The 13244-nt window shown below is 37.9% G+C and overlaps 1 gene segment (V, D, J or C); it reads left to right on the forward strand.

Annotated features, from left to right (window-relative positions):
- Nucleotides 1-12303: 12303 nt before the first annotated feature.
- Nucleotides 12304-13036, forward strand: LOC114028751. The segment is given in 2 exon segments: nt 12304-12543; nt 12660-13036. Coding segments are annotated over 2 exon segments (423 nt in total).
- Nucleotides 13037-13244: the final 208 nt, after the last annotated feature.

The following is a 13244-nucleotide window of genomic DNA, read 5'->3' on the forward strand; positions in this document are numbered from 1 at the left end:
CTTGGATCATAGTGGTAGTCAGAGTAACTAAGTCTTTCACAGTTGATCATCATTACAACATTGCTGTTGCTGTGCACAATGAACTCTTGGTTCTTCTTACTTCACTTTGCATCAGTTCATATAGGTCTTACTATGTTGTATTTTTTTCTGAAACCACCTCCTCCCATCATATCTTATAGCAAAATAGCACTACATCACAATCACATGTCACTACTTGTTCAGCCATTCCCCAACATCATTAGAGGCAACACCTCAAATTCTAATTCTTTTTAAAAATTTTTTATTAATTTATTTTGATTTATCAACAATCACTTCCATATGCTTTTGAGTTTAAAATTTTTCTCCCCCTTCCTCCCCACCACCCTCCCCAAGATGGCACACAATCTGATATAGGCTATACATATACATTCCTATTAAACATATTTTCACATTAATGATGTTGTAAGTAAAAATTAGAACCAATAGAAGGAACCACCAGAAAGAGGAAACAACACTCAACAGAAGAGAAAAACAAATAGCAATTAAAATTCCATAGTTCTTTCTTTGGATGTGGATAGCATTTTCCATCATGAGGCCTTTGGAGATGTCTTTGATCCTTGTATTGCTGGAAGTGTTAAGTTTATCAATATAAGTCATCGCAGAACATGGCTGTTATTGTGTACAATGTTCTCTTGGTTCTGCTTACTTCACTCAGCATCAGACCATACAAGTCTTTCTAGGTTTTTCTGAAGTCAGCTTATTCATCATTTCTTATAGCACAATAGTATTCCGTTACATTCATATACCACAACTTGCTCAGCCATTCCCCAATTGATGGGTATCCTCTCAATTTCCAATTCTTTGCCACCACAAAAAGAGCTGCTATGAATATTTTTATACATGTGGGTCCTTTTCCCATTTGTATGATCTCTTTGGGATATAGCCCTAGAAGTGCTATTGCTGGGCCAAAGGGTATGCACATTTTTATATCCCTTTGGGCATAGTTCCAAATTGCTCTCCAAAATGGTTGGATCATTTCACAACTCCACCAACAATGCATTAGTGTTCGAGTTTTCCCACATCTTCTCCAACATTTATCATTTTCCTGTTTTGTCATCTTGGCCAATCTGATAGGTGTGATGTGGTACCTCAGAGTTGTTTTGATTTGCATTTCTCTAATCAATAGTGATTTAGAGCATTTTTTCATATGACTATAGATGGTTTTAATTTCTTCATCTGAGAACTGCCTGTTCATATCATTTGACCACTTATCAATTGGGTAATGACTTGTATTCTTATAGATTTGACTTAATTCTCTATATATTTTAGAAATGAGGCCCTTATCAGAGAGACTGGTTGTAAAAATTCTTTCCCAATTTTCTACCTTCCTTCTAATCTTAGTTGCATTGGTTTTGTTTGTGCAAAAACTTTTCAATTTAATGTAATCAAAGTTATCCATTTTGATTTTTGTAATTTTCTCTCTCTCCTGTTTGGTCATGAATTCTTCTGTTCTCCATTGATCTGACAGGTAAACTATTCCTTGCTCTCCCAGTTTGCTTATAGTTTCAGCCTTTATGTGAAAATCATGAACCCATTATGACTTTATTTTGGTATATGGTATGAGATTTTGATCTCTGCCGAGTTTCTGCCATAATCTCTTCCAGTTTTCCCAGCAGTTTTTTTTTTCAAAGAGTGGGTTCTTATCCCAGAAACTGGGGTCTTTGGGTTTATCAAATAATAGATTACTATAGCATTCCTGGTATAAATTCTACCTGGTCTTAGTGTATTATTCTTGTGATAAGTTGCTGTAATCTATTTGCCAATATTTTGTTTAAAATTTTTGCATCTATATTCATTAGGGAAATTGGTCTATAATTTTCTTTCTCTGTTTTGACTCTTCCCGGTTTAGGTATCAGCACCATATTTGTATCATAAAAAGAATTTGGTAAGACTCCTTTTTCACCTGTTTTCCCAAATAGTCTATATAGTATTGGAATTGATTGTTCTTTAAATGTTTGATAGAATTCGCATGTAAATCTATCTGGCCCTGGAGATTTTTTCCTAGGGAGTTCATTAATGACTTGTTCAATTTCTTTTTCTGAGATGGGGTTAAGTATTTTACTTCCTCTTCTGTTAATATGGGCAATTTATATTTTTGTAAATATGTATCCATTTCACTAAGATTGTCAAATTTGTTGGCATACAGTTGGGCAAAATAGTTTCTAATTGTTGTTTTAATTTCCTTTTCCTTGGTGGTAGCTTCACCTTTTTCATTCTTGATACTAGTAATTTGGTTTTCTTCTTTCTTTTTTTAAATTAAATTAACCAAAGGTTTATGTATTTTGGTGTTTTTTTTTTCATAAAACCAGCTCTTAGTTTTATTTGTTAATTCAATAGTTTTCTTAATTTCAATTTTATTCATTTTTCCTTTGGTTTTCAATATTTCTAATTTGGTGTTTAATTGAGGATTTTCAATTTGTTCTTTTTCTAGTTCTTTTAGTTGTGTGCCCAATTCATTGATCTCCTCTTTTTCTATTTTATTTATGTAAGCATTTAGAGATATAAAACTTTCCCTAAGAACTGCTTTCGCTGCATTCCATAAGTTTTGGTATGATGTCTCATTATTGTCATTCTCTTGAATGAAATTATTGACTGTTTCTATGATTTGTTGTTTGACCCAATATTTTTTTAGGATTAGATTATTTAGTTTCCAATTATTTTTTAGTCTATCCTTTCATGGCCCTTTATTACATATAATTTTTATTGCATCATGATCTGAAAAGGATGCATTTAATATTTCTTCCTTTCTGCATTGGATTGTGAGGTTTTTATGCCCTAGTACATGGTCAATTTTTGTGCATGTGCCATGTACTGCTGAGTTTCTATCCCCATTCAGTTTTCTCCAGAGGTCTATCATACCTAACTTTTCTAATGTTTTATTCACCTCCTTAACTTTTTTCTTGTTTATTTTGTGGTTAGATTTATCTAGTTCAGAGAGGGGGAGGTTGAGGTCCCCCACTAGTATAGTTTTGCTGTCTATTTCTTCCTGTAACTCCCTAAACTTCTCCTCTAAGAATTTGGATGCTATACCATTTGGTGCATATATGTTTAGTAATGATATTACTTCATTGTCTATGGTGCCTTTTAGCAGGATGTAGTTTCCTTCCTTATCTCTTTTGATAAGATCTATTTTTGCTTTTGATTTGTCTGAGATCAGGATTGCTACCCCTGCTTTTTTTTACTTCAGCTGAAGCATAATATATTCTGCTCCAGCCTTTTACCTTTACCCTGTGTGTGTCACTCTTTTTCAAACATGTTTCCTGTAAACAACATATTGTAGGATTGTGGTTTTTAATCCATTCTGCTATCTGCTTCCATTTTATGGGAGAGTTCATCCCATTCACATTCACAGTTATGATTACTATCTGTGTCTTTTTCTCCATCCTTTTCCCCCCTGTTTATGATTTTCTTTCTCCTTTCTCCTTCCCCCCCACTAATGTTTTGCTTATGACCACTGCCTCCATCAGTCCCTCCTCCCTTCTATTAGCCCTTTCCCTTTTCTTCCCCTTTACCCTTACTGCTTCTTCCCCCCTCCCTTCTATCCCCCTCCCTTTTCTCTCCCCTTTTCTCTCCTACTGCCTATAGGGCAAGTTAGATTTCTATACCTAACTGATTATCTTATTCCCTTCTTGAGCCAAATCTGATGAGAGTAAGGTTCAAACAATGCTGATCCCCCTCCTTTCTTTCCCTTTGCGCTGATAGGTTTTTGTGTCTTTTTCTGTAATGTAATTTACCCTTGTCTGCCCCCTCCTTTTTCAGTACATTTTCTTAGATCAGACTAATCCACTTACTTGGATCCATTTAACCCCCTTGATTAGATTTTTTTTTATCATTAAATAAAAGTTAACTTATATCAACCCCCTTTATGTATGCTCCTTTAACATGGTGTAATAACAATACAGTTCTCAAGAGTTGCAAGTGTCATCTTCTCTTGTAGGGATATAAACAGTTTGTCCTTATTAACAACATATTGTATCTTTCTGTCCCATTTACCTTTTTATGTCTCTCTTGAATCTTGTACTTGAAGACCAAATTTTTTGTTGGGCTCTGGTCTTTTTTATCAGGGAGGTTTGGAAGTCCCCTATTTCATTGAATATCCATCTCCTCCCCTGAAAGATCATGCTCATTTTCACTGGGTAGTTAATCCTTGGTTGTAATCCAAGCTCCTTTGCCTTACAGAATATCATGTTCCATGCCCTATGGTCTTTTAACGTAGAAGCTGCAAGGTCCTGTGTAATCCTGACTGTGGTTCCATTATATTTAAATTGTTTCTTTGTGGCTGCTTACAGAATTTTCTCTTTGACCTGGTAATTTTGGAATTTGGCTATTATATTCCTTGGTGTTTTCTATTTAGGATCTCTTTTAGGAGGTGAACGGTGGATTCTTTCTATGACTATTTTACCTTCTGGTTCTAGGACTTCAGGGCAGTTTTCCTTCATGATTTCCTGAAAGATACTGCCCAGGCTCTTTTTTTCATTGTGATTTTCAGGTAGACCAATAATTTTTAAATTGTCTTTCCTGGATCTATTTTCCAGGTCAATTGTTTTAACAATGAGATATTTTATGTTTTCATCTATTTTTTCATTTTTTTGTTTCTGTTTGACTGATTATTGCTCTCTCATAAAGTCATTAGCTTCCATTTGCTCAATTCTAATTTTTAACAAATTGTTTTCTTCTATTAGATTTTGTACTTCCTTCCCCAACTGTCCAATTGTATTTTTAAGGGATTTGTTTTCTTCCGTGTACTTTTTTTTTTTCCAGTTGGCCAATTGTATTTTTAAAGGACTCTTCTACCTCTCTCATTTGACTTTTAAAATCCTTCTTGAGCTCTTCTAAGACTTTTTGGGCTTCAGACCAGTTCATATTCCCTTTTGATGTTGCAGATGTGGGTTGTCCTCTTCAGAATTTCTGTCTTGATCTTCAGTTTTCTCATAATATGAATCTATGGTATATTTCTTTTTACTCATGGTGTTTCTTTATTCCCTGGCCTTTAGAGAGATTGAGCTCTCCTGCTGGGGAGCAGAGGGCACTGACCCAAGCTTCTTGTGTTGGGAGCCTAGGTCTTGGTCACTGGCTTTGTGTGCTGGGGCCTCCAATGTTAATTGGATGTTGTAGGGTTCTGGCAGCTTACCTGGTGTTGGCCTGGAATCAGCAAAGCTGGAACTTTCTGGCAATTCTAGGTTGCCTGCTTTTCCTTTCCTTTAGCTTTCCTCAGCTCCTTTTAGATGGATGTTGTAGGGTGTTTATCTGCCTGGGGCCCTTTGTAGTGCTGCTTCCCTTAGTTTTGCTGAGGCACTGGGAGACTCCTTTGCTATGGAATGCCAAGGCACCTGGTGGTTTTCTGAGCTGGTTTCCACCAGTTCCCCAGCCCTCAGGGAGGCACTCGGGAGTCCAGGTGTTGGTATTTGCCTGATCTACCACCTGGGTTTCAGGATCTCCTCCTGATTGGCAGTTGGAGGCTGTAGGGTTCTGGCAGTTTACCTGGTGTTGGGCAGGAATCAGCAAGGCTGGAACTTTCAGGCAACTCTAGGTTGTTTTCTTCAGCTTCTTTCAGATGAATGTTGCAGGGTATTTATCTACCTGGGGCTCTTTGTAGTGCTGCTTCCCTTGTATTTGCTGAGGCCCTGGGAGACCCATTTGCTGTAGAATGCTGAGGCACCAGGATCTCCTCCTGGTGTGCTAAAGTGAGTCTTTCCACTAGCTGGCTGGGGCACCTCCTGTTCCATACTGTTTCTCTTCCCCCAGAGCAAAAGGGGCCTTTCCAGTTAATCCCTCAAGCTACCTGGGCTACTGCACTGCTGCTCCCTGTCTTTCTTCTGGTTCAGCTGTTCCAGGGTTTTTCCTGGGATGATATTTTCTGGGCCTTCAGAGATTGATAGGGGAGGGTGAGAGCGACTACCTTTTTACTCTGCCATCTTGGCTCCTGACCAAGTTTCCTCCTCAAATTCTAATTCTTTATCCCCAGAAAAGAGCTGCTGTAAATATTTTGTACATATAGGTCCTTTTCTTTCTTTCTTTCTTTTTTTTAATCTCCTTTGACATACAGACCTAGCAGTGGTATTGGTATGTCGAAGGGTGTGCATAGTTTTATAGACTTTTGGGCATAGTTCCAAACTGCTCTACAGAATGATTGAATCAATTCACAACTCCACCAACAGTGCATTAAAGTCTCATTTTTCCCACGTTCCCTTCTACATTTGTCATTTACCTTTTTTGTCCCATTAGCCAATATAATAGGTATGAGGTAGTACCTCAAAATTATTTTAATCTGCATTTCTCTAATCAATAATGAGTTAGAGTATTTTTTTTCACATGGCTATAGATAACTTTGATTACTTAATCTAAAAACTAATATCCTTTTATCATTTATCAATTGGGGAAAGGCTATTGTTTTTATAAATTTGATTTCATTCTCTATATGTTTGAGAAGTGAGGCCTTTATCAGAGAAACTTGCAAAATTTTTTTCACAGTTACTATTGCTAACTGTATTTCCCTCCATCCTATTCCCCCTCCCCTGTTTATTCTATTCTCTCTCTTCTTTCACCCTGCCCCTCCTCAAAAAGTGTTTTGCTTCTGACTATCCCTTCCCCCAATCTCCCCTCCTTTCTATCACCCTTCTCCACCCTTCTCTTATCCCCTTCCCATCTTATTTTACTCTAGGTTAAGATAGATTTCTATACCCAATCGAGTGTGTATGTTATCAATTCTGATGGGAGTAAGGTTCACTCATTCCCCCTCACCTCTTTCCTCTTCCCCTCTACTGCAAAAGCATTTTTTTAACGTGAGATAATTTACCCCAATTTACCTCTCCCTTTCTCTTTCTTGGGGCAGCTAGGTGGCATAGTGGATAGAGCACCAGCTCTGGAGTCAGGAGGACCTGAGTTCAAATCTGGCCTCAGACACATAACACTTACTAACTGTGTGACCCTGGGCAAGTCACTTAACCCCATTGCCTAGCTAAAAAAATAACACTTTCACTTCTCTTTCTCCAAGTACATTCCTCTCTCACCCCTTAATTTTATTTTTTAGATATCATCCCTTCATATTCAATTCACACCCACGCCCTGTCTTTATATGCTCCTTCTAACTACCCTAATAATGAGAAAGGTCTTATGAGTTATAAATATCATCTTCCCATGTAGGAATGTAAACAGTTTAAACTTACTAAGTCCCTTATGATTTTCTTTTCCTGTATACCTCTTTATGCTTCTCTTGAGTCTTGTATTTGAAAGTCAAATTTTCTATTCAGCTCTGGTCTTTTCATCAAGAATGCTTAAAAATTCTCTATCTCATTGAATATCCATTTTTGCCCTGAAGGATTATACTCAGTTTTGCTGGATAGGTGATTCTTGGTTGTAATTCTAGCTCCTTTGCCCTCTGGTATATCATATTCCAAGTCCACTGGTCCTTTAAGGTAGAAGTTGCTAAATCTTGCATTATCCTGATTGTGGCTCTGTGATACTTGAATTGTTTCTTTCTGGCTGCTTACAATACTTTTTTCCTTGACCTGAGAACTCCAGAATTTGGCTATAATATTCCTGGCAGTTTTTATTTTGGGATCTCTTTCAGGAGATGATCAGTGGATTTTTTCAATTTCTATTTTATCCTCTTGTTCTAGAATATCAAGGCAGTTTTCCCTGATAATTTCTTTTTTAAATTATTATTTTATTTTATTTTTTGAAATACTTTGTTAATTTATGTATTTTTAGCTTTCAACATTCATTTTCACAAGATTTTGAGTTCCAAATTTTCTCCCTATCTCATTCCTCCCCCACCCCAACATGGTGTGCATTCTTAATACCCCTTCCCCTAATCTGCCCTCCCTTCTATCTCCCCCTCCCACCCTTCTCTTATTCCCTTCCCCTTCAACTTTTCCGTAAGGCAGGATAGATTTCTATACCCCATTCATTGCCTATTTATCTTATTTCCCAGTTGCATGTGAAAACAATTTTTTTAAACATTTGTTTTTAAAACTTTGGGTTCCAATTTTTCTCCCTTTCTCCCTCCCCACCTACCCTCATTGAGAAGGCAAGCAATTTGATACAGGTTATACATGTGTAGTCATGCAAAACACTTCCATAGTAGTCATGCTGCAGAAAACTAACTCTATTTCCCTTCATCCTATCCCACCCCTTACTTATTCTATTCTCTCTTTTGACCCTGTCCCTCCTTAGAAGTGTTTGCTTCTGATAACCTCCTCTCCCAATCTGTCCTCCTCTCTGTCATCCTCCTGCTCTCTTGTCCCCTTCCTCCCCTATTTTCCTGTAGGGTAAGATAGATTTCCATACTCAATTAAATGTGTATGTTATTCCTTCCTTAAGCCAAATCTGATGACAATAAGATTCACTCATTCCCTCTCACCTTCCTCCATTTCCCCTCCATTGTAAAAGCCTTTTCTTGTCTGTTTTATGTAAGATTATTTACCCCGTTCTATCTCTTCCTTTCTCCTTCTCCCAATATAATCCTCTCTCATCCCTTAATTTTATTCTCCAGATATCACTCATCTTCAAATTGCCCTGTGCCCTCTATCTATCTATCTATCTATCTATCTATCTATCTATCTATCTATCTATCTATCTATCTATCTATCTCTCTATCCATCTATCCATACATATAATTTTTCCCCTCCAACTACTCTAATACTGACAATGGACTCATGAGTTACAAATATCTTTCCATGCAGAATGTAAACAGTTCAACCTTAATAAGTCTCTTATGATTTCTCTTTCCTGTTTACCTCTTCATGATTCTCTTGAGTCTTGTATCTGAAAGTCAAATTTTCTATTCAGCTCTGGTCTTTTCATCAAGAATTCTTGAAAATCCTCTATTTCATTAAATGTCCATTTTTTCCCCTGAAGGATTATGCTCAGTTTTGCTGGGTAGGTAATTCTTGATTGTAATCCTATTTCCTTTGCCCTCCAGAATATTCTATTCCAAGCCCTGGGGTCCCTTAATGTAGAAGCTGCTAAATCTTGTGTTAGCCTGATTGTGTTTCCATACTATTTGAATTATTTCTTTCTGGCTGCTTGCAATATTTTCTCCTTGACCTGGGAACTCCAGAATTTGGCTACAATATTGCTGGGAGTTTTCCTTTGGGGATCTCTTTCAGGAGGTGATTGGTGGGTTCTTTCCATTTCTATTTTTTCCTCTGATTTTAAAATATCAGGGCAGTTTTCCTTGATAATTTCTTGAAAGATGATGTCTAGGTTCTTTTTTTTTGATCATGGCTTTCAGATAGTCCAATAATTTTTAAATTCTTTCTCCTGGATCTATTTCCCTGGTCAGTTGTTTTTCCAATGAGATATTTCACATTCTCTTCTATTTTTTCATTCTTTTGGATTAGTGTTACACTGCCTTGATTTCTCAAATTGTCCCAAGCTTCCAATTGCTCCATTCTAATTTTTAAGTAATTATTTTCTTAAGTGGGCTTTTGGACCTCCTTTTCCATTTGGTCAGTTCTGCTTTTTAAGGCATTCTTTTCCTCATTGGCTTTTTGGACTTCTTTTACCATTTGGCCTAGTTTGTTTTTTAAGGTGTTATTTTCTTCAGAATTTTTTTGTGTCTTCTTTACCAAGCTGTTGACTCATTTTTCATGATTTTCTTGCATCACTCTCATTTTTCTTCCCAATTTTTCCTCTACCCCTCTTCCGTGGTTTTCAAAATCCTTTTTGAGCTCTTCCATGGTCTGAGACCAATTCATATTTTTTCTTGAAGGCTTTGGATGTAGGAGCTTTGACTTTGTTGTCTTCTTCTGAGTGTGTTTTGATCTTCCTTGTCACCATAGTAACTTTCAATAGTCAAGTTCTTTTCCCATTGTTTGCTCATTTTCCTAACTTATTAGATGACTTTCACATCTTTGTTAATGTAGGGCTCTGCTTCCAGGGTGGAGGGTACACTGTCCCAAGTTTCAGGGGATTTGTGCAGCTATTTTCAGAGATACTTCTAGGGACCTGTAAGTTTTCAGTTCTTCCAAGGTGGTATGATCTAAGGAGAAGTATTTACTCCTCTCCTGGCCTGTGCTCTGGTCTGTGAGAGACCTCAAGCACTCTTTTCTGCTTTGGAATTGTGAAGAGAGTCCCTCTCTGCTATGGCTGCAAGCTGTACTATGTTAGTGCTACTCCTAACCCTGGGACTGCCACCTAGGATCTGTATCTGAATATGGGTAAAGCAACAGAGTCCTGCCTCAGTGCTAGCAAAAAAGACCCCTGTAATCTCCTTCTGATCAGTTGTTTGACCCCCTTACTGTCTGTAGGCTGAGAGCTCCAGAAGAAGCCACTGTGGCTGCTGATTCTATCACAACCAAGGCCTACTCCTGATTTGCTGGGGCCTGGTCTTCCTCAGGGTGACCTGCGCTGGACTGTGCTTTTCTCTCACCCTGGTGTAACAGACCTTTCCTACAGATCTTCCAAGTTGTCTCAGGCTGGAAATTTGTTGCACTCCATCTTTTTGTGGGTTCTGCTGCTCTAGAATTTGTTTAGAGTCATGTTTAAGGGTATTTGGAGGGGTTTTGGGGAGAGCTCAGAAGAGTCCCTGCCTTTACTTTGCCATTGTGACGCAGCCTCCTAAAGTAGGTCATAATTCTTAAATCTAATAAAAAATGAATGTTAAAAACTATCTACAGGGGCAGCTAGGTGGTACAGTGGATAAAGCACTGGCCCTGGATTCAGGAGGACCTGAGTTCAAATCCGGCCTCAGACACATAACACTTACTAGCTGTGTGACCTTGGGCAAGTCACTTAACCCCACTGCCTAGCCAAAAAAAAAAAAAGAAAAGAAAAACAAAACAAAACTATCTTCGTGTGTAGTTAAAAAAAAAAAGGTTTTTTACCAAGAAAAAAAAAAGATGTTCGGAGGGGAATTTGGGGAAAACTCAGCCAATATATTTTTGTCTCTTGTGTGGAGCAAAGGGTCTTCTTTTTAATTTCACAGCATTCAGTTTAGATTGTTTGGTGGTTATTCTTTCCATTTACATTGTGACCCTCCCTCTTGGACCTCAGATAGCACTTTGTTTTTGTATATCTTTAATACACTTTATAGTAGCTTCTTATTTGTCATAATATATTGGGCATAGTGATCCCATGGAGGATTATTGTATATTGGAATTTGCATGTGCACCTTCTCTTCTTTGTAGATTGCATATTCTATAAGACCTGAGACACTACTTTGACTAAATTTGTATTATCCCCAGCAGGAAACAGAGTGATCTGCATAATAGATGTTTAGTAAACATTTAATTAATTAAATATAATTGTGGGGACATCCAAAGAAGTACCTAGTCAGGAAGATAGTTGTTAACCATATTCTTTTAGAAAAGTGCCAATGGAAAAGATCTCATGAATGGTATTGGTTAATCTTTATTTATAATTTTTGTATTTATTTGTGATTAGAGGGGACAGAGACTAACTAGTCTAACTCCCTTATTTTATAGATGAGGAAACTGAGATCTAGAGAGGTTAAATGGCTTGCCTTGGGTTATGATTGTAGTTTCAGAGTACAGATTTGAACCCAGGTCCTCTAACTCCAAATCTAACATGTTTTCCTCTTTCCTACCACAGAGCACCCCTTTACTAACTCTTAGCAATGTGCTAAGATATCAGATGACCCTCCTTGCTTCAGTGTCAATGCTGAACATCTCAGAGAGGCAAAGTGCCAAATACCTTTTGTATCAGAAGTGCCTTGTTCTATACCTTGGATCACTAGGAAGTGGCAAAAAAAGAAAAAAAAAAGAAAAAAAAGAAAAGGAAAGAAAAGACTGCTTTGGAATTTGGTGTGGAATCAGCAAAGACTTGCTGTTACTGCACTCTTTCAGTCATCAAAAAAAAAAATCTTGGATGGCCATTTAATAGTATTAGCTCTCTCAAGTTTATAAGAAATGAGCCCTAATGGGACATAACAGACACAGCTAGGAATTGTAGAACAAATAAGACGCAAAACAGATGGATACTGTAGTATTTCCTTACAATATCCCAGGAATGTTCTAAGCACTTTTCAGTGACATTCTAGCTTACCCAAGATCTGCATTACAGAGGAGCCTATGGAAAGTAGTAGAGTTCATAGCCATGACTTTACCATTTGCAAACAGCACAGGTGGGACAGGGGCTTTAGGGAGGCTTTGAGCATTCACATGTGCTCCATGCTTCTGTGATTGGCCTCCAGAGGGCAATGCTGCACAAGTTGAGACAGTCACTTCTGAAAATGAAGCACAGTAACATGCCCTCCCCTTACTTCCAGCCCTGGTGCCCACAGCTCTCAAGACGCTCAGACTGAAACAACTCTTGAAGCAGTGTCAGCTCAATGGAATCAGCAGCCAGAAAGTGAGCAGACTCACTGAAGGATAGCCTGCTTTTGGAAATTCACAGGGAGGACTTTTTCTTCCTTGAAGTGACCAATCTCTTTAGTCCCACTGACCCACCTACCCCCCAATAAGAGAGGAACCCCAGCTTCATCCTGGTGAGCCATGACCTTTATGCCCATTCTCGCCCTTGTGATGCTATTCATACCTAGTGAGTAACACTGTATTCTACTCATTTTCATTGTTCCATTTAGAATCTTCTTTGAACCATTTTTGATTGAACTATATAATGATTTCCTTTTTTATTTTTATTTTTATTTTCAATAGGAACAACAGAAGCACAGTCAGTGACTCAGCCTGAAGACCAAGTCTCTGTCTCTGAAGGGTCCCCAGTGGAGTTGAAATGCACTTATTCCTATTCTGGGAGCCCTTTTCTCCTCTGGTATGTCCAGTATCCCAACCAAGAGCTTCAAGTCCTCCTGAGACATACTTCACAGGAAAGCAACAAAGGCTTTCAGGCCAACCTCAACAAGGATGAAACCTCCTACCATCTGAGGAAGCTTCATGTCCAAGAGGAAGATGCAGCTGTGTACTTCTGTGCTCTGGGTGACACAGTGAGAGGGCTCACAAGTGGTGCTGAACACAAACCTCCTGAGACAGTCTTTGAAATGTTCCTCAAAGGGATTTTTTTTTCTTTTCAGTGATCCACAAATGGGAGATAGAGCATTCTTTCATATGGTTATTAATAGTTTGAAATTGTTTTGACGATGGTTTGATCATATCATTTGACCACTTATCTCTTAGGGAATATGAAAGAATTCTCTAACACACTATTAATAAGAAAACACCTCAAAACATCATGTTCCACCCTGAAAATGGACCAAGATGCCAAAATATAGGAAGATAGGAAAA

The sequence above is a fragment of the Vombatus ursinus genome, unplaced genomic scaffold (genome assembly GCF_900497805.2).
Source record: "Vombatus ursinus unplaced genomic scaffold, bare-nosed wombat genome assembly UNPS02014894.1, whole genome shotgun sequence".
Classification (NCBI taxonomy): domain Eukaryota; kingdom Metazoa; phylum Chordata; class Mammalia; order Diprotodontia; family Vombatidae; genus Vombatus; species Vombatus ursinus.